Here is a 19,772-nt window from a genome sequence, read left to right on the forward strand (position 1 = left end):
ATAACCTCAGAAGTCTCATTAATACAAGTATGGTAAACAATTTGTTTGTGTTAAGGCAGCTTCTTTGACTAATATTAATTTCCAGGGCAAAATGGATAACTATCTTAGAAGGCAGAGCTAACTTATAAAAATCCTCTTCCTTGTCTTTTCACACATACATTTGGTAGAATTTTTCAGTACCACATCTTTTTTTTCACCCCCTCTCCCAAAGCACAAACATATATAAACTGCAATACTTGTATATTTTCATAATCCTCATCAACTATGCAGATTCTCTACTGGACATAAGTTATCACAGTATTAAACCCAACAAATATTTTAGACATGTTGCTATTGTCAAATTCAACACAAACTCATCAGCATCAATTCTTCCCATCAGCTAAATATGTTAAAAATAGGAAGTACACTTAGGTAATGGAAAAAATTGGATACTCAAGGCATAAACAGGCACTTAAAATCAACAGTAAAACTGCGTAGCATCACGTTTCAATGACAATCGTGGAGCCTAACACTGGAAACCACACCACTGTAAGCCAAGAAGGTAAAGGGGAGGAATAATCATGCACATATGCTGCTTCTATCCTTTGTATATTAAACTCAGCCATACACAGACTTCAATGCCATCTATACACATACTACTTGCTGTGGAGAGCACACGTGCTCAGAAAATAGAGGAACTGAAACAAAGTTCTGTAGAATAGTATTTTCCAGTTAATCAAAATTTTCAAAGCCAAATTACTATCAAAGTGCTGATATGTTAAAACAGTACAAAACACTGGGCTCTTTCTGGGAACCATGTTGATGGTAGTTAGAAATAACTTTTAATATATTCAGGTAATCAAGAAACTAGAAACCTCTGTGTGGGAAGCAACACTAAGATACATATTCAACACCAACCTGACAAAACATCAACATCAGTTTGTCACCATCTTCAAGAGAGGAAGTTGGGCCCTAAAGAGCAACAGATCAAAGCTGCTGAAGTATGAAGCAATTTCACTTGTCACATGAATGACTAATAAGGGAGTTACAGCAGTAACTTATTTCAAGTCATCTCTACCTCGCTGTATGCTTACCTTTCAGAGTGATGCAACAACCAAGGCTGTTTATTATATGCATAAAAACATAAGCTACACTCATGACTTTCAAAGTCTCTCCTGCTCCTGCACTATAAGTTATGTAAATCCTTGCACATTAATGTTACCAAGAAGTCAGTGTCCCTAGTCATTTTACAGTACGTGTTTACAGGAAAGCATCAGTGGTTTTCAAGGTAAGGGGGAGGGTGTGGAGTAAAATATCGCAGAAATTAAGACTTCCTCAACAAGAGTTATCACTGCCCTCTTAAATCGAGGATAAATACCAAATTAAAAAGGGGAAGGTAAGAGACAGGAAAGGAGAAAGCACTGCAGTTAAAAAAAATTGCTTACAAATAAAAGCAGTAAGCTTATATTGAATGAAATGTTTTCTTTAGATAGTCTTCCCTAACCCAAATTCCCATCTATGTCACCAGAACTGAACTCTCACTTTCTTATCATAACTTCACTGACAACATGCTTCAGATTCTCTCTCTGCTCTGACATTACCACCATCTCCTCTGCTGCTCTGCTCTCTGATGCACCCACCCTCAATCCTCCTCAACATCTCGGAAAACACTTCCTTACAGAGAGCCTTGTGCTTATAAATTCACACTCAGAATCCCTACATCACAGCAAAGATTGAGATGCTCATTATAACCCTGTGATCTCCCCATTACATCCTGCCATCTTATCCAGCCCCGCTACTACATGACCAGGTATCCAAACAAAACCCAAGAGGGATATGCTCATCTGTGGTCTTGTAATCAATAGCTGGTTTCGTTTGCTGTCAGTTCTTTCACTTTTCACCAGATTTCTCAAATAATCTGAGTTCTCTTAAACAGATGTCTGTACCTCCTATGAAGTGTGTTACCCTTCTGGTCAACTGCTGCCACAAAGAAACGCATCAGTAACTAATAGCAACTTTTTACACTTCAGCCTTTTCATGCTTATTTTGTGTAAACAGAAAAAGTGGAACTCTCCAAAAGTTGTTCCTGTTGCAGGAATAAGCATCTCTATCCACTTGTCTACGCCAAGTATTTGGAGGTGCTTATTGATTCCAGATGGATCCACCAGTGCTGATCCTCAGGACCAGCAGCGAGAAGATGACTCATCACTTCTTAAAGTTCAGTACCCATGTTAACAAGTAAAGGTATATTTTTAAGATGACAGAATGATGCCAATATTTTATATATGTAATTATGTTAAATGTGCACCTCTCAGCCTTATATCTCAGGCCACTACCACAAGCACTGCTTTAGTCAGTTACAATTCTTTTCCAAAACATTTAAAAAAAAAAAAAGCAATACTGAGAAACCTAGGCAAAGTTATTTTTAAGATACAAGATGACATTTAAGATATAAATTACTCCTCAAGTTTTCAGCATATGGATTAAAAAAAATTGAAAGGCATCAATTTTATTGAATAAAAGATAAACTTGCATAAACATTCAAACAAAAACATTTCAGTATTTGCAGTAAGTTTGTTTTTAAAAATCACCCATGTTTACAATCAGCATTTTCTTCCTGGCCCACTATCAGAATATCATCACTTAAAAAAGGGTCTGTGAATATTACAATTTTTGTCTGGGGCATAAATTTAAGGAAGCAGAACTGGTCAGGAACAAGAGCACACTACCAACAGGAGTACAGTGCTCAAATCAGCTTTCTCATTTTATAGCCCTATAGCGGACAAATGCCAGCAGTAACCACACTGCACTACTTCATATAAAAGAATCCTGAACACTTCTCTACCCCAAAATAGGACGAGAGGACAAAAGGTACAAAAAGAAAGCCAGTGGTATTTGTGTGAAGTTGCAAACAAACAAAAAAAAAAAAGACACGACACAGTTGTAACTACCTAAAAAGGCTTTTCTAAACTGCTGGAAATTATTTTTAGATTCAGATTTACACACATTAAATAACCATTGTATCACCTGTAAAAAAAAAAACCCACCTTAATATTTAAAAGTAGTATGGATAAAAAAATTTTTTTAAAGTCTTCTTGTAGAGGGAATTGTATTAAGCAGTAGAGAAACTAAGTTTCTCTGAATATCTAGCATCTGAAGCCTATATCCCTCAAAACATTTAGTCCTTCAAATGGAAGCATCTGACATTGGTCATAAAGCTACATACTACACCAGTTTCAACATCTGCCTGGACTTGCATGAAGTAACAACAGCACTTTTGTATTTGAACTTATTCTACTAGGATTTTTTTTTTCATTACATATTTAATATAATTAAGTCATTTCAAAATATACTACGTTTGTTCTTAAACTAACTAATAATTCCATGGTCACCAAATTGTCTTCCACAGTTCTCCCCACACTACAAATGCAAGCACAGTGTATTTATTTTGCCAAGGAAAACCTCATAACCAAGTGTATGTGTATATTTTCACAAACTCAAAATCCTACATTTTGTAAATGTTAAAATAACATCAAAAAGTAAATCTAAATTTTAAAAATACAAACTAATATTGCAGAATAAAAGGCTCAAACTGGGAAAAAAAAGAAGTGTAAGAATATTCTAAAAAGTAAACCCAGGGGAACACAAAGAGACTGAAACCATTGCACTTGATTTGCGCTTGAAATAAATAGTTCACAACAATACTAGCTGAAAATGGAACACTTTATAATTACGTTGCATAAACAGACATAATAACAGGACACAAGGGAAAAGCAGTTCCCTAAAAGCTGAAGTATCTTCCATGGATGTGCAAGATCTCATCAAACTATAAATTAATCTAAAGGATCAAGAAAGACAAACTAATTAAGCATACAAAAATAACAGTTAGTATCAGACCAGCACAGAACATTGTCAGAACACTGATCAAGTACAAAACACAGACACTCTTCTATATTTTGTAACCAATATATTTTGCTTTTCAGAAAGATACCCCTTTTAGTTAGAACTGAGCATGACTCTGGCTTTATTAAAGTCAGGGCTTTCACTGACCTAGAGCAAACTCGTGGCTGTGCCCTCTCTCTTATACTGGGTCATCAGTTCTCAATCTCCACGTTTAGTTTACTGAATCTGAATTTTAAAGTTTGTACAAGTCTGAAAGTCTGGTTGTTGAAAACAACAGATCTTCGACATAGCAGATTCACATATGAAGAGCCATGCTGAAACTAGATTAGGGAGTTAACCTCCTATTAGTAAAAGATGATCCTCATGAAGCAACAAAATACAAGGCAGATTATTTTCTTGCAAACAGGCACCCTCTTGAAAAAAACAGGTCCCACGCATACACTCCAAACAAGGTCAAGATGGGCCTGAGTTAAGTTAAGCATTAAATCACACAAACAGTCACCTCAAGAGCAGATGAAGGATTTATTTTAAAAAATAATCTTTTACTATGCTTGCTCAATCTATAAACGTGTCAGAAACATTTGTCTTTTCAAGGTGGAATTAGCAGAAGCTGGCACCTACAAAAAGAGACAGACACCAACAGCAGAAGAATAACAAGCCTTTAATTTTTGTTATGTAACACAACTTTATGGAAAACTTTGTAGCTTGCCAGTTCAGGGAGTAGATGAAACAGAAATGAAGCATTACAATGAGGTTAAGTTTAGCGTGCCCTTAAGACTCCATCAGAAAGCACAATCTAGAAATTCTACATCTATTCAAAGAAAACAAAGAAAACTTGTAAAAGAAAAGTGAAAAGGGTTTTCTTTTCAATTACATCAGCTTACTTCAATTTCTCTTCTCTCATGAATGTATCGTTTTACCTTTCAGTGAAGACTGTGCTACACAACTAGGTCTCCAAAGACAGTACTACCAGATTCCAGGAATTTGACTTAATTCTTACAGGCACGTAGAGGTTTCCTCCACTGTAATATTACACAACAAACATCAAATCCTCCTATTAACAGCTCCACTGCCCCCCAGCCTACCTGCAGCTGGAATTAAAGTCTTGTGCATGTGTCAGAAAGTGGAATATGTTCCCTCCTCCAGCTGAGGGGCTGATGGTTATACCCACTACCCACACAACAACTGTCTATTTGCATAGTTTAAGAAGTTATATTCACCATGTAACTTCATGACCAGCAAGGGCAGGAAAGGTTAGGAGGGGATGTTAACATAATGGTACATGTAAGCAATGTACTCAGTGTATTTTGTTATGCTTAAACTAACCACAACTGTAATCATACTTGCAATATGCTTCTGCAGCTCTGTGAGAGCCACAAGAAGGCTGTATACTCAGCTGTGGATGGCAGCAGTTTATGCACTCATAAAACCCTGTGGTCTTCCAATATGAATTAAAGATCACAACTGTACCAATGCATGATTTAAAAGGAAAAATCGTTATAATCCCCACTGATTAAACAATAACATAGATTGCTTGTCATCAATATTAAAGGTCAAAGTACAGTTTCAAGAGCAAGAATATTCTGCCTCCACTGTCCAAATAAAGTAACTCTGTACATCTCTGGAGTTATTGGTGTCTTATGTGATTTCTTACATGACTACACCAACAGGAAGAGCTACCAATTGCTCTAGAGGAGCTGAAAAAGCTTTAGAGAAGTAGTTGTAGTATAGATCAGATAGTTCTTTAAGAATTTAATAGACCTCTATTTGTAACAGTACCTCGAGAGGGTGCACACAGCCATTCCTTCAGACTCAAAATTCGTGCATCCTACTAGGTACAAAAGCACAATATGCAGCATACAATGTATCAGAACAAGACTCTGGTGGATGTAAGTAGGAGATAATTAGCACACAAAGAGATACAAATGAAAAAATAAACACTAGGGAAAAGATGGGTGCTAGCATCCAGAAGAGATGCATGATTTGTGAATACACCCGTGGTTTTGTAGCACAAAGGAGATTACAACAATGCTTAAAGACTTTACAATGAAGTATTTTTCTTTTTAATCCCCTCCACTGGTCAGGGTTCTCATGACATAGGCTACATCCACTCACAGAAAATAGAAGGTCCAGAAAAACCTCCTAAAATAACATACAGACTTGGTTTGCACTCCAGAAAAAAAATATCCCAGAAATTCTTCACCAGAAGAAAGAAGGTCTTAACATATAGATTCGCAAAATACAGAGAAGAAATTTACACTCTAGGGATCAGTTAAGGAAGTCTCTGTTATCAAGTAACCTAGCCATAGGCCTACATCAATCAGTTAACAGTGGTATTTAACACTGTCTCTCAATACAGCTGAAAAATTTTTAAAGCTAAATTATGAAATCATATTTTAATTCAAAAAATCCATTCTTTCTTAGACGGCAGTAACTGCAAAGAGAATGCAATTACCCAGCTGAGTTAGGGCAGCACGTGCATAGAGGACAACGCTGCATGTCTCCTATGTGCAGCATGTATTTCCTTCCTTAAACTGAAGCAGAAGAGAGGCGAGCCCCATCAAAACACCTCTGTTAGCTTTGAACAGTCCTGAAAACAATTAGGATGCAGGCAGAGAGGAAACCGCAAAGAGCTCTCCCCATCTGTTCGTAAGGTGTAGTGTTGCACTTGACTACAGAAGGCTGAGGAAGATGGGACGGCACCGGCACTGCTTATGTGCTCTGTATTGCTCCCCTTGGAGAGCACGGGGCGTGCAGCAGAGCCGAGAAAAGCATGAGGGGTTCGGGAAAACATGACGGTGACACACATCCGTTGCAACCAGCGCAGCAAGAGACAGGAGGCTCGTAGTGTCACAAGCGATAACGCGAAATCCCCACATCCCTTGCAGTAACAAGGCTGCAGTGGAAGGCTGAGGTGTTGAACACAAAACAGAGTGGACAGGGGTACATTCCGAAGGACACCCCCGCCCTCACGCATACACAGTATCTCCCCTGTTCACTGAAGGCACACAGGAGAGGAAAACCCCCAACAGGGCGAGAGCTAGGCTCCCCACCAGCCGGCCCCCACGCACCCAGCCCCCAGGGAAAGATGCACGCACAGCTCTGCCCTCGGGGGACAGACCACCCCAGTCAGCCTGGACACGGGAGCTGGGGCGAGGGGCAAAGCAGCGAGGGGCAGGTAACGGCAGAGGGAAAGAGCGGGACAACCCCGCGGATGCCGGGCGGCGGGGGCCAGGAGTCCAGCAAGGCGGGGGGGGGTCCCACGGCAGCGCGGCCTGCGGGGCACCGCCGTGACAGGTCAGGGAGGAAGGCGGGAGGGGGGATGGCGCAGCCGGGGAGCCGCGAGGGCAGGAGGGGCCCGCCGGAGGGGCCGCCGGGCCCCAGCGGCGGGAGGGCGGTGTCGCCTACCGTGTACTCCCGCACTTGGCTGTGGAAGTTCTGCTCGCGGATCGACACCTCGTCCGCTTCCATCCTTCATAGTCCCGCGGCCCCCGCGCGCAATGGCGGCCGCCGCCGCCGCGCCTGCTCCTGCCCCCCCGGCGGCAGGCGGGCCACCATGGCCAGCGGCAGCGCCGGCTGCTCCCCCGGGCCTGGCGGCGGCTGAGGGGCCCTGGCGGCGGCGCCGGCGGATGGCTCCGCCGCTCTGACACCGTCCGGCGGAGGAGGAGGAGGAGGAGGAGGAGGAGGAAGGGCGTGCAGCACCGCCTCAGCTCCTCCTGGTGCGTCACAACGCAGCGTCCCCGCGCACACCACGGCCCCGCCCCCAGCGCCCGGGGAGAGGCGGGGCTAACGGGAAGGAGGCGGGGCAAATCCCCCCGAGGGGTGGGAGCGGTAAAGGGCGGGGTTTAGCTGTAAGCGGAGGGAAGGGGAACCCGGGCCCGGGGGTGTGGCTAACAGGAAGGCGGGAGTTAGGCTGAGGGGGCGTGGCCGTGGCGGGGGCGGAGCCAGGGGAGGGGTTGGAGAGCGAAAGGGGCGTGGCTTGAGGAGCGGGTGGAGGGGGGGGTCGGTGGTGTTACCTGGGCAGGAAGGCGTGTGCCTGCCTGGGGCTGGGCGGGGACGGGCAGAGCCCACGGGTGTCGTGGGGACAGGGCACGGAGGAGGATGGAGGAGGAAGCATCCGCACTGCCCTGAGGGGAGGGGACGGGAGGCTCCTGAGGCGCCAGCAGGGGCCGGGGAGCGGGCAGCGGTGAGGTGGAGAGAGCTACAGGCGCAGGGCCTGGCCGGAGCCCCCTTCCCAGCGAGAGAAGTCACCAGAGCAGTCCTGACCCCGGGGGTCGCCTGCGAGATTCACCGTCCTACCCCCGAAGGCCCCTCGGGAGATGGTGTGGACAGGGCAAGGGAGCAGGGTAGCCACCGGCTGTCACCAAACTTGGGCACCATGAGGGATTCTGGCGGTCTTCTGGGCTAGTTGATCCTCCTGGAACTCAGCCTTCCCCGTAAATGCATCAGAAGTTAGAGTTTGAAAGATTGTACATAAAACTTCAGTTAAAACTTGTGTTCTACTTGTCTGGAGCAGCTTTTTGTCTTTGAGTGATTTCTGTTGACAAACGGCTGCGTTGGTTTCTGGCCAAGTGCGGCAGTACAAAGGCACAATCTCCCAGCTGCTCCCCATTCGCTCTATAGACACAGGCAATTTCCTTTGTTTCTGAGTTTGCAAGTAGATCAATTGTCTAAATATACACAAAAACCTATTAATCTAGGACACACTATAAATTATAGATGGTGATTTAGCAAATCAAACACTAATTTCTATCCAAATATGTAATATTCCAAGGAAATCTCAAAAATAAGGATCATAACTTTCTACCTATTTACATCTATTGATACATTATACATGATATCCATGCCAATTATAATTCAGATTACATTCACTTCCCAGCCTCTGGCCCATTTTCTTGGTCAAAAGCAGATGGTGAAGTATTTATTAAATGTTAGAGTTAGCAAAAATAATCTTTGACTGTCTAATGTATTTCTTGTAGTTCTGAAGGGATGCAGAACTTCCTTCAGCTTCAGTATGGCCATGGTTTCACCCTTCTTTTGATACTTGCAAAGATACAGACAAGGTATTTGCAGGCAGAATCACACCATGGGTGTGAGAGGTCAGACACATCCCCCCTCTCTCTTCTCCTGAAGTCCCCTGCTTGAGGATTGTCCTGGTTTGAGTGAGTGGCAGGGGGGGGTTGGTAGCAGTGGAGGGGGCTACAGCAGTAGCTCTCTGTGAGAAGCTTCTCAAAGCTCCCCCAGCTCCAAGTCAGATCCACCTTTGCAACAAGGCTGGGTCAATTAGCTGTGCTTCTGTGGTAACATTTAAGAAGGGGAACCTGAGAGTAGTTGTGGAAGCTGTGAGGAGGAGTAGTGAGGAGAACATCTGTGTGAACACTGAGGTCAGTGGAAGAACGGAGGAGAAGGGAGAGGTGTGCCAGAGCAGAGACTCCCCTGTATCCTGTGCTGAGATGGCAGGGCCACCCCTGCTGCCACCCATGGAGGTCCACAGTGGAGCAGATGCCGACCTGTGGCCTGTGGGAGCCCCATGCCGACCAGGTGACTCTGCCCGAAGAAGGCCGGGACCCCATGGGAAGAAGGTCCTGCTGTTGTAGTCCGGCGCTGGGAGGATTGTAACACGCGGGGGTGACCCACACGCCCATGGGAGTGACTCATGTCAGAGTTGGTTTGTGGAGGACTGTCTCCTGTGAGAGGGGGACCACGTGGGAACAGCGGAGGAATGCCAGAAATTCCCCTCACCCCTGAGGTGGAAGAAGCGGCAGGACTGACTGCAGCCCCAGTTCCCTGCCCTCTGCACCGCTGTGGGGGGAGGAGGTAGAGATATCGGGAGCAAAGCTAAGACTGGTGTGGTGGTTTAGCCCCTGCTGGGGTCTGAGACCACGCGGCCGCTACCCCTCCCCCACAAAGGGAGTGAAAATACAAAGCCCCAAGACTGAAATAAGGAAAGGTTTAATACAACAGTGCAATAGCAACACAACAAACAACAACAATAACAATAACAGTAATAGTGATAGCAATGAACAGAGCAAAATAGCTACCAAATACAGCAGTTTGAAGCACGATGTACAAAACCACGAGTGCACCGCGCTCCCGTGCCAGGAAAATGTGACCTGCCAGGATGTGACGTCCGCATGGTATCTGAATAACCCGGCTAGAGCTCCCCCCCACTGCTGGGGAAACTTAACCCTATCCTGGTTAAACCAGGACACCTGGGAAGAAGGGAGGGATGGGGAAGGTGTTTTCAAGATGTGGTAATGCTTCTCACGATCCTACTCTGTTACATGTTGTTGTTGTTAGTATCTGTATTAAATTTATGTTCTTTTTTTCTTCCCCTAATGAGTCTGTCTTTTGCCTGTGCTAATAATGGATAAGATCATCCCTCCTTGTCCTTATCTCAAGTTCCTGGGTCTTTTGTTTCCCTCCTTCTCAGCACTGGGGGGAGAAGGGGGGAGTGAGCAGCTGCCTCGTGCTCAGTTGCCCTCTGAGCTCAAACCACTACAAGGAGAGGGACTCTACGTGTTCACTGAGGCTGTAGGAACAGGAGAGGACCATTATAAGCAGACCTGAAGGAGCAGGGACCACAATCTTTGAGATGCTTCTTGGGAAAAGCTGTCCTGTTTTACAGCTATTCCCTGCACAGCACTAGATTGTGTCTGATAGACAATATTATTACTCATCTGGTTTTTCTGGTCAGTTATTCACGCTTCAATCAGTTTTTCTTCTTCGATGCTGAAAGTGGTGAAAGCATCTGTAGCTGCCAAGGGGAACTTTGCATGAGATTTTGGCTTGTGAGAGTGTCTAGTGCTGTTCCCCTCTCAGGAGTTGGTCCATAGAGAACAGTATAACTGAAGATGAGGTTTACAGGTAAAAGCAATAGCTTTTATTATAAAAATGAACACAGCTGGAAAAAGTAGACAACTGTTTGGTATGCAAGAACCTGACCCCAGAGAAATCAAATTCTCTTAGAGCTGCCTACAGAAATTGTCAGTGGACTCAAAGACAAACCCTGCTCTTACACAGTGTCATGCTTAACGTTTGTACAGAACAAATAGGTTCCCAGATTTCATCATCTTGTATCAAAGACCTATGCCATGAATTGCAATGGCCTTATAACTACAGTGTGAGGAACCTAGCGTTTAGGCCTTCACTAGATTTGTGATGAAGACAGAAGTGGTGTAACCAGAGCAAACCAGATCTAAGAACTGGGGAGATCAGAAGGTCCAGTCAAAGGGGAAAAATGGGAACAATCAGAGACTACGCCAGCAATCAGTATGTTAAAATACACATACTAACACCAAGACAAAGGAGTAGCATGGTTGGAGTTCAGGCCACAGGCAAGCAGCAAGTTGATCCAGGCAACAATGATGACCCACAGGAAGCAGATGGAAGAATGAAGCAGTTTGAGGAAGAAGAGACAGTATAAGCCATAGTTAAGAGTCAAGAGAAGGAACTAAGCTTAAGGCAGGGCAACCTATAGGCTCTTAGGGAATCTCTGACACTAAATACCAGTATCTACTGCCAGTCGGTTAAGAATCTAGGCCAAAGGCGAGATTTAGTTCCTGAGCTACCTGGGAAATGCTTCACCCACTGCTAAGGAACAGCTCATTGAATCTAAAACTATGTTTATTTCTTTGAGGAGGTCTGAGAGATGTATCTAGGCACCAAGGATTTCATGCATTTCTGACTGTATGTGCAGGCATATTAAACATTGCTCTGAAATAGAACGTAGTAAGGAAAATGAGCTGTACTTTTGTAGCTGTTATAGAAATAAAATTAAGTTTAGTTTAAGACTTAGCAGAAATGAACCTTCTGCTTCCACTTGGGCTGTATGTTTTCTCTTCACTCTACTGAATTTGAAATGTACCTGAGGAGGAGATACAGAATATAATTTGTCTCATACTATGGACTGGCAAGTTCTTTCTTCCATTTCTAGCAGATGAATCATTAGAAACATGATACACATTTATATTTGCTAAAAAAACAGGGGGGGGGAAAAATAGCTTCGATCCTTTCTTGGGCAGAAGTTATTGCTCAGTACCAAGGTGTCTACATCACAAAGGAAGGTCATGGTAGCCACCACAGCAAAATCTATTTATATCAAAGGAAATGCAGTCTAGAGTAGGCAGCTCTTGCAAACTGATGAGAAGGCTGACTGACGAATCCACTGATTCTTGATGAGCATACGAAAGTGGTATTTTGAAGCATACCAAAAGAAAAACTCAAAAATTAAGACTGAGGTAGCTTGCACCAGAGTGTGGTTAAAAGACCTCTAGATGTTTTTCATCCATACTTCAGACAAAACAAAGACAGTGCTGGAGGGACTGTCCTCAGCAATTCTTAGGACCTCCTCAGTAACCCTAAGGACCTTGGTCTGGGTATAAGCTTGTGAAGGTTTAGCCCCTGACGGGGTCTGAGACCACGTGGCCGCTGCCCCTCCCCCACAAAGGGAGTGAAATACAAATCCCCGAGACTGAGATAAGGAGAGGTTTAATACAACAGAGCAACAGCAACACAACAAACAATAAGAATAACAGTGATAACAATGAACAGAGCAAAGTATATACCAATACAGCAAAGAGAGAACCGGCTGCGCCAATCCACGCGATCACCGATTCTTCCCACGCTCGCGCCCGGACGTGAACTTGACGTCAGCATGATACATGAATAACCCAGCTAGAGCTTCCCCCCCACTGCTGGGGAAACTTAACCCTATCCTGGCTAAACCAGGACAAAGCTATACATGATTTCGGTGTAAACAGAACATTTTCTCAAGCTGGTAATGTACAGATATTCACACACAAAGGGAGTAATGAAAAATAGACTTCTATTATACTTACATTTAGTGGTGCCTAACCCCTCAGTGTAAAAGTTGAGAGGATTTAATAGATTTTGCTCAGCTTATTTCTTTTCAGCCTAGTTTTAAAAGAACAGTTTTTCAACTTCAGGATAACCCAGTAAGTGTCTGGTATCCTGAATCCCCAATGAGGGTTTTATGTGCATTGGGTTAACTCTTGAGATTCTCCAGAAAAAACGTTGGGACATTCAAGCTAATAAAATTAGATAAATTGGCTAAAATTGAAGTTGCTAAGGTTGGAACTGTTTCACTGGGAAGGTTCCCACAGAAATTGTCAATGGATTTTAGATCACTCTAACTGTAAATGTGAAATTGGCACCGTTCCTCTAAATCTAAATTTATCTAGCAGCATTTGAATAGGTGATGCCTTCTTTTCAAGACATCATTCAGCCAAATGCCTCTTGGACTAAACAGAAAACAGGAAGTTTTTCTCTCAGTTAATATGTCTACTTACATGATTACATTGAAGATATTGCCTAAGAATTAGCCAGATTGAAGCCTGAAGCCCAATTTAGTATGTTGTTGAGAGTGACCGTTGATTTTAAAGAGAACTTAGGGTAAACACAGATGATACTCAGCACAGATGATATCCATCACTTTACATACTCAAAAGCCAATTATGGAAGACAAAAAGAAACATTGAAAAGTTAAAATAACTTGATCTTGCTATAAAAGAAATGTTACACTATCATAATCGTATACATTAAGATTATTTATTGGGTGATCATTTCAATGTCTTATATTTGTTAAGCTAGCAAGAATTGCATTACAACTTGAGAAAGCCAGATCAATCAGTCTTGGATCTGGATTCAACTTGAAATATTGCTGCCTGGCATTTCGTTTCTATTCATACATTCTTTCTATTTTCTATTTGTTTGCCTTTCTAAAATAAAAAAGCACATTTTTTTTTGTTCCAGATACTTCCAGCCTGTACCTTCCTTGTGTCAACCCAGTAACATTAACTCTCCAGCTAAATGCTTTATTATGGCATAATATTTTTTTTTAAACAGCCAAGGGAAAGAAATTTAAATTAAAAATGAGAATGTTGATACAAAAGGATGGATATAAACTAGTTCAGTATAGACTCACATAGGAGTGTGCTGGATTTTATATATATATTCATCAATACACTGATGAATCTATATCCCCAAAAATAGAAGAAAAAAATGCATCATCAAAGTAATACAATTTTGAGCAAGCCTTTGAAATGAACATTTGAGTAAAATATCTCCACTACTTTTAGTTTAGAGCTTGGCCCATTTTATAAAACGTTTAGTCAGATTGCTTTCAATAACCAAGGAACTGGATTCAGTGATGAATAAAGCCCCTTCTAGTCCTTAGGTTTGTTCCCTGATAGCAGCCTAGAGTCAGAAGACTTCTGCAGAGTTTATAGTCAGAGGCATAAACTCTGCAGGAATTTGCTGTTGTTAGGTAAAGAAACCATAAGTCATTTCACAAAGCTAGAGCAGTTTCAGTTCCATATCTAGGCAGCATGTAATGACTGAAAGCTCATTTGCTTTCATTCACCTTTACTTTGTCTTTCATATCCGACTGTGAGGATTCAAAGCACACCTCAAAGCAAAACAAAAAACCCCAACAAAACAAAACAACAACAAAAACTCACCACATTGCAGCTTAAACTTGGTTAGCAATGAGATAAAAGGAAATATTCAGGGATAGGTGGCTGCATATAAAAGTCAAAGTTCACCCGCTATACAGATATGAACAAGCCCAGGGACATCTATCTGCTCCACACTATCTATCCATGGCTGATTTGGCTGATTCTTCAAATAGGTATTTATTGGTAGAACTCATCAACTCCTGCCAGGGTCAATAGTGTTACAGAGTTGAAGAATCAACAAACAAACCAAACAAAAAAACCCCCTCACTTTCACCAGTCTGTGACTGTTTTGAGCCCAGAAATTAGTCAGTGAGTCAACCAGCCTCTGAAAGGTGTTCAGCTAAAGTGGATGGATCAAAAGAGTGAAAACTAACTACTTTATGGTTTGTTCCATATTTAATTGCCATCTGTATTAAAAATCATGTCTTATTTCTGAATCGAATTTTACTGTCTTCAGCTTCTAATTATGGTTCTTGTTCTGCCCTTCCCAGCTACAGCTAAGAATTTAAGACTTGATATTTCCTGCTAATCATAATTCACCTCAAAATCTCCTTTTCAGTCAGTTAAAAAGATTTAAATTTTTAAATTTACTCTTTAAAGATTTCTCTCAACCATGAACTCATTTTTTTTTCTTTCTTCCCTGAATTATCTCCAAATTTTTAACATATTTATTAAAACGCAGGCAAAAGAACTGAAAGCAGTATTCTAGGGTCAGTTTCAGCAATTCTATGAACAGATGTAAAATCACCTTCTTATTTTATGCTATCTCTTACAGACCATTTTAATCATTACAGAGGAAAACAGCACACAGCTTCAGAGGCAAAAAACATGATGACTTCCCAGAAGCAAATGGGATGTGCAACTGAAGAAACTTGTGTCCACTCCGTCTTCCTGCTGTCAGAGGTCTGGCTGTAGGTAAAAGGCTTCCTCTTGTGGCACACCTAAAGCAAGATTAATGGCTCTTTATCATTGTTTTGGGTTGCTATGTCCACTTACTTGCTTTTACAGAGTAAAGCCAGTTTTAGGGACATTTAAATCCAAATGCTATAGCAATCATTTCCTTGAGGTAGAAAATATTGGCTACCTCTGAACTTTGCTCATATCAACCAGCAGCGATCCATAATTTCTGTTCTGAATCATTGTTCTCCAGATACTGCCCTGGTTCTGTAGTTAGGACCTTGATTCCTTCTGGACATTTGACTGAATTCAAACCTCTTTTGTTTTCTGCATCCCAGACATTTCAGAATGCTCAGTATGATTAGCTCATCTTTGTAATTTACTACTCTGCTATTTCCAGTATTTGCCAATTTTTTTTGTGTCATCTGCCGGTAGTATTAGCAGTGATTTGTTGACCAGAATAAATACATCCTTAAAAAAAACAATTTCTGTCCCTGTTTTTTTATCAAAATCAATTCTTCTTATAATTTTTCTCATCTTTTGGAACTTCCTGAGGTACTAGGTACATATAATACTTATTTCATTGGTTGAGAGTGTTGTGTTTGCTCATATGGAATATGAGCTTGCTAATATCATGGGTTGGTTCCCTGGCAACATCATAATGGGATCCAAAAGAGTTATTTGAGAGTGAAGCCAACATTTTTTGTGTTAGCAAATAATCATTAGAAGCTTTAATGTTGTTTTAACACTGGTTGAATAACAGCACCAGCATATGTCTCTGAAACCAGTGTGTCACAAATAATTTTTCTGTTCTTACAGAACAGATGCTTTCTTCACTCCTGTGCTTTCTCTTCAGCCTATGTTTAGTTCTCATTCTTACATAGTGCTCACATAGTACCATTTAAAATTACTCCAGCCCCTGCTACACTTTAGTTTGTTGTGTACATAGCACTACAGCATTACATCTACATAACATGCTGCACAGGTATCCTGGTCTGTGCCCAGAGAGCACCACACAGCCCTTCACTCACCCCTTTGCCCCCAGCACTGCGAAGGAGAAATGAAGCAAAAGGCTTGGGAATCGAGATAAGGACAGGGAGGGGTGTCTCACCCATTACAAAAAGACAGACTCATTAAGAGAAGAAAAAGGACATCACTTTAATTCAAAACACTAAGGACAACAACATTTAACACAGAGAATGGGACAGTGAGAAGCATAACCATATCTTAGAAAAACACTTCCCCCCACTCCTCCTTTCTTCCTGAGCTGTTTTGTTCCCTATATCTCTACCTCCTACCCCCAGCAGTGCAGGGGCAGGGGAAGGGGGTGCAGTCAGTCTGCTGCTTCTTCCTGCAAGAGGCTGGGGGGAAACAATCTTCTGCATTCTTCCCCCTGTTCCACGTTGCATCCTTCTCACAGGTGACAGTCCTCCCCAAACCTTCTCTTCTGTGAGTCCTCCCCATGGGATGCATTCTTCTCGAGATTCCCCAGAGTGGGTCACCCCTGCATGTTGCAGTCCTCCCAGAACCGGACTATAACAGCGGGGGTTTCTTCTTCCCACAGAATCCTGGTTGTCCTCCGCAGGCAGACTTCTGCTCCACCAGTGACCTCCATGGGTGGCAGGGGGGTGGCCCTGCCCTCTCACCACAGGATACAGGAGGGGTGCCTGCTCCGGTACACCTCCTCCCCTTCCTCCTTTCTTCCACTGACCTCGGTGTTTGCACAGGTGTCCTTCTCGTAACTCCTCCTCACAACTCCCCACACTCTCCCAGATTCCCCTTCTTAAATACGTTACCACAGAGGCACAGCCACCGTCACGAATTGGCTCAGCCTTGGCCAGAGACGGGTCTGACTTGGAGCCAGGGGAGCTTCAAGAAGCTTCTCACAGGGGCCACCACTGTGGCCCCCTTCCCTGTTACCAAAAACCCCACCATCCACACAAACCCAGCACAACAGGCTATACAGTCTCACCATCACTACATCTATGCTTTCTCTGCAAGTTTTGCTGATTGTTTACCTTTCATTGTTTCTCTGTCTTTTTTGAATTTTCTCCTTTGATTTGTGGGCCATTCAACATCTTTCATTAGACATCTCAGTCTGCCAATTCACTATTGATTCTAAAACATGTGACCGCATATTAGCTGTATTATAAATTATGAAAATGCAAATATCCACCCATATTATCAGTTTCTGACTACTTAACATGGCTGTACTCATTGTCCTTTAAAAAAAAAAAAAAGAAATCATTAATCTGCTGGACCATCTGTGCTCATTCTGAACTACCCTCAAGTTATTTTTTGTTAGTTACATAGTTTTGAGAAACAAAATTTTACAATTTTTGGAGAAGATAGGTTGCACTGCCAAATCCTTAAATAAAAAGAAAACCAATTTTGGTATTAGTTAAATAATTTTATTTTTCTCTCTTAAATCTAGTATCTGACTCATCATGACTAAGATGACTGTACTGTTAAATACCACATGGAAGGCATTTCAAAAATCTATCCAGTATTAAACTGGTTGACAAAATCACATTGTATAAATTTAGTCTTTGAAAGTAAGCCATGCACCTTTTATGAAGGACTTTTATCAAAAATGCTAGAAATTTTAAAGGAAATAAATCATCTTAATTTCTAAAATTAATAGGTGCAAGATTTATTCTTAAATCATGGATACTCCTTTCTAATTAAATTCAAATGTGTTTAATGCATCTCAGGAGTGTTAAGATAATAAGTAGTCCTTTTCTGGAACTTAACATCCTCGATCCCTGTCAATAATTATATTGGGTGACTAATAAAATATGATGCCAGGCATTTTTAAAATCTTTATCTTCCTCCTCTGTCTCATTAGCAAAATGAATAGGTTTGCTCCACAAGCACCACCTAATCTGGAGAATTCAATGTTGTTCAAGGACATTGCAAATAAATTTCAGCAGGTATTCCTTCATGCAACAGTCATATATAAAATGCACTTTTACCATATCTGCCAGTTGCTATGCTCAAGTTTCTCTTTACCGTATAAGCTTATCGCTAGCATCAAAGGCTGGAGGGCCAAAAAGGGCCACTACAACTGTCAAGTCCAATCTCCTGAACTTTATGCAGGTATCCCATCAAAGACTACACTCCTAAGTAGAGCTCGATGATCAGTATTTGATCCACAGAACATATAGCACTCATCCACCAGTGGTCTATCAGAAAATGCTGACATCATGAGAACAGATTATTTTATAACATAAGACAATACTTATTTTCAGAAGCTGGACTCAGATCTAGTAAGGCTTTTAACAAAAATAATGCCAGTAATGTGAAATTAGCTTATTTGTTCTTGAGAGTTTAACTTCCTTTCTCAAGTAGATATTACATTACAGTAATCACACCTCCAACTAACAAAAATATGGTAGGATCCTCAACCCCTGGGATGATATATAGTCCTCTGACCCTCATATAAAAGCAAAATCCAGCTCTAGTGACTTTAAACATTTGGGTATATCCAAGTATTTGAATGGAAGACTTCAGAGATTTCAAACTGTCTTGAAGGTGGGAGGATAGAACAAGGAATAGGTTATGATTCATCCAGCTCTTTAAAATATTTTCATTTTCCTAATTTTAGGTCCTGCAAGCCATACATTAGATTCAAATCATACCCACCCTGCCAGTGATTGCAACTGCAGAGATACCCCATGCTGAATGTTCCATCTATGTCTATGCTGCAAGGCGCATATATGACATTTCACCATGTTTTACATGTGGTGTGTCACATAGAATCAGAATATCTCAAGTTGAAAGGGACCCATAAGGATCATCAAGTCCAACTCTCTGCTCCTCTCAAGACTACCTAAAACTAAATCATATGACTAAGAGCGTCGTCCAGATGCTCCCTGAACTGACAGGCTTGGGGCCATGACCACTTCCCTGGGGTGTCTGTTCCAGTGACTGACCACCCTCTCATTGAAGAGTCTTTTCCTAATGTCCATTATGAAATTCCCCTGACGTAGCTTCGTACCATTCCATAAGGCACCCCTTTGAAAGTCACTATCACATTGTGCCTGCTTAAGGTTCTTTTCAATTTTACTGAGCCATAGCCCTTGGCCTGGGCAAGAAGAAAGATCAATCTACACAACATGCAGCAAAGCATGCGACTGCCCTACAAACCCTCCAAATCCAAGGTCTGTCTAGAGACTCCTGTCCACACACATCTCATCTGTCATCTGCTTCCTTCACTTCCACCTATTCTGTCTCTCATAGAGAGGTTGTTGCCAAGGACTGTGCCTTGAATGCCAGGCCACATTTGAGGACTGAAAAAACACAAGAGAAGATATCCCATAAAGGTCAGCCCTTCTTCCTGAAGCCAGCTCAAACTAGACACTTATCAGATGCCAGAAGACATAGATCTGTCTTCCTGCATTCTTTGGGACACCTGGAATTTCTCACATCTACCCACTGACCTCTGGGTAGGTGGCAGAGCCACATCCAACTAAAAAAATACCTCACCCTGCCTGGTCCCCACTGAAGTGCTGG

At 42.2% G+C, this 19,772-nt stretch overlaps 1 protein-coding gene across 5 annotated transcripts in view; it reads right to left on the bottom strand.

Moving 5' to 3' along the window:
- LMBR1 (limb development membrane protein 1) overlaps positions 1-7,610 on the bottom strand; it is a 78,575-nt gene extending 70,965 nt beyond the window's left edge. For 4 of the 5 annotated variants that reach the window (XR_012624071.1, XR_012624067.1, XR_012624065.1 and 1 more), the window contains exon 1: positions 7,291-7,610. Coding sequence is in view for 1 of the 5 variants with exons in the window: in XM_074831615.1 (XP_074687716.1) it covers positions 7,291-7,353 (63 nt within the window). In the remaining 4 variants the exon portion in view is untranslated. The remainder of the gene's footprint in view (positions 1-7,290) is intronic. The other variant, XM_074831637.1, reaches the window with a different exon arrangement.
- Between the last annotated feature and the right edge of the window lie 12,162 nt (positions 7,611-19,772).

Source organism: Strix aluco, chromosome 1 (assembly GCF_031877795.1).
Source record: "Strix aluco isolate bStrAlu1 chromosome 1, bStrAlu1.hap1, whole genome shotgun sequence".
NCBI classification, from domain to species: Eukaryota; Metazoa; Chordata; class Aves; order Strigiformes; family Strigidae; genus Strix; species Strix aluco.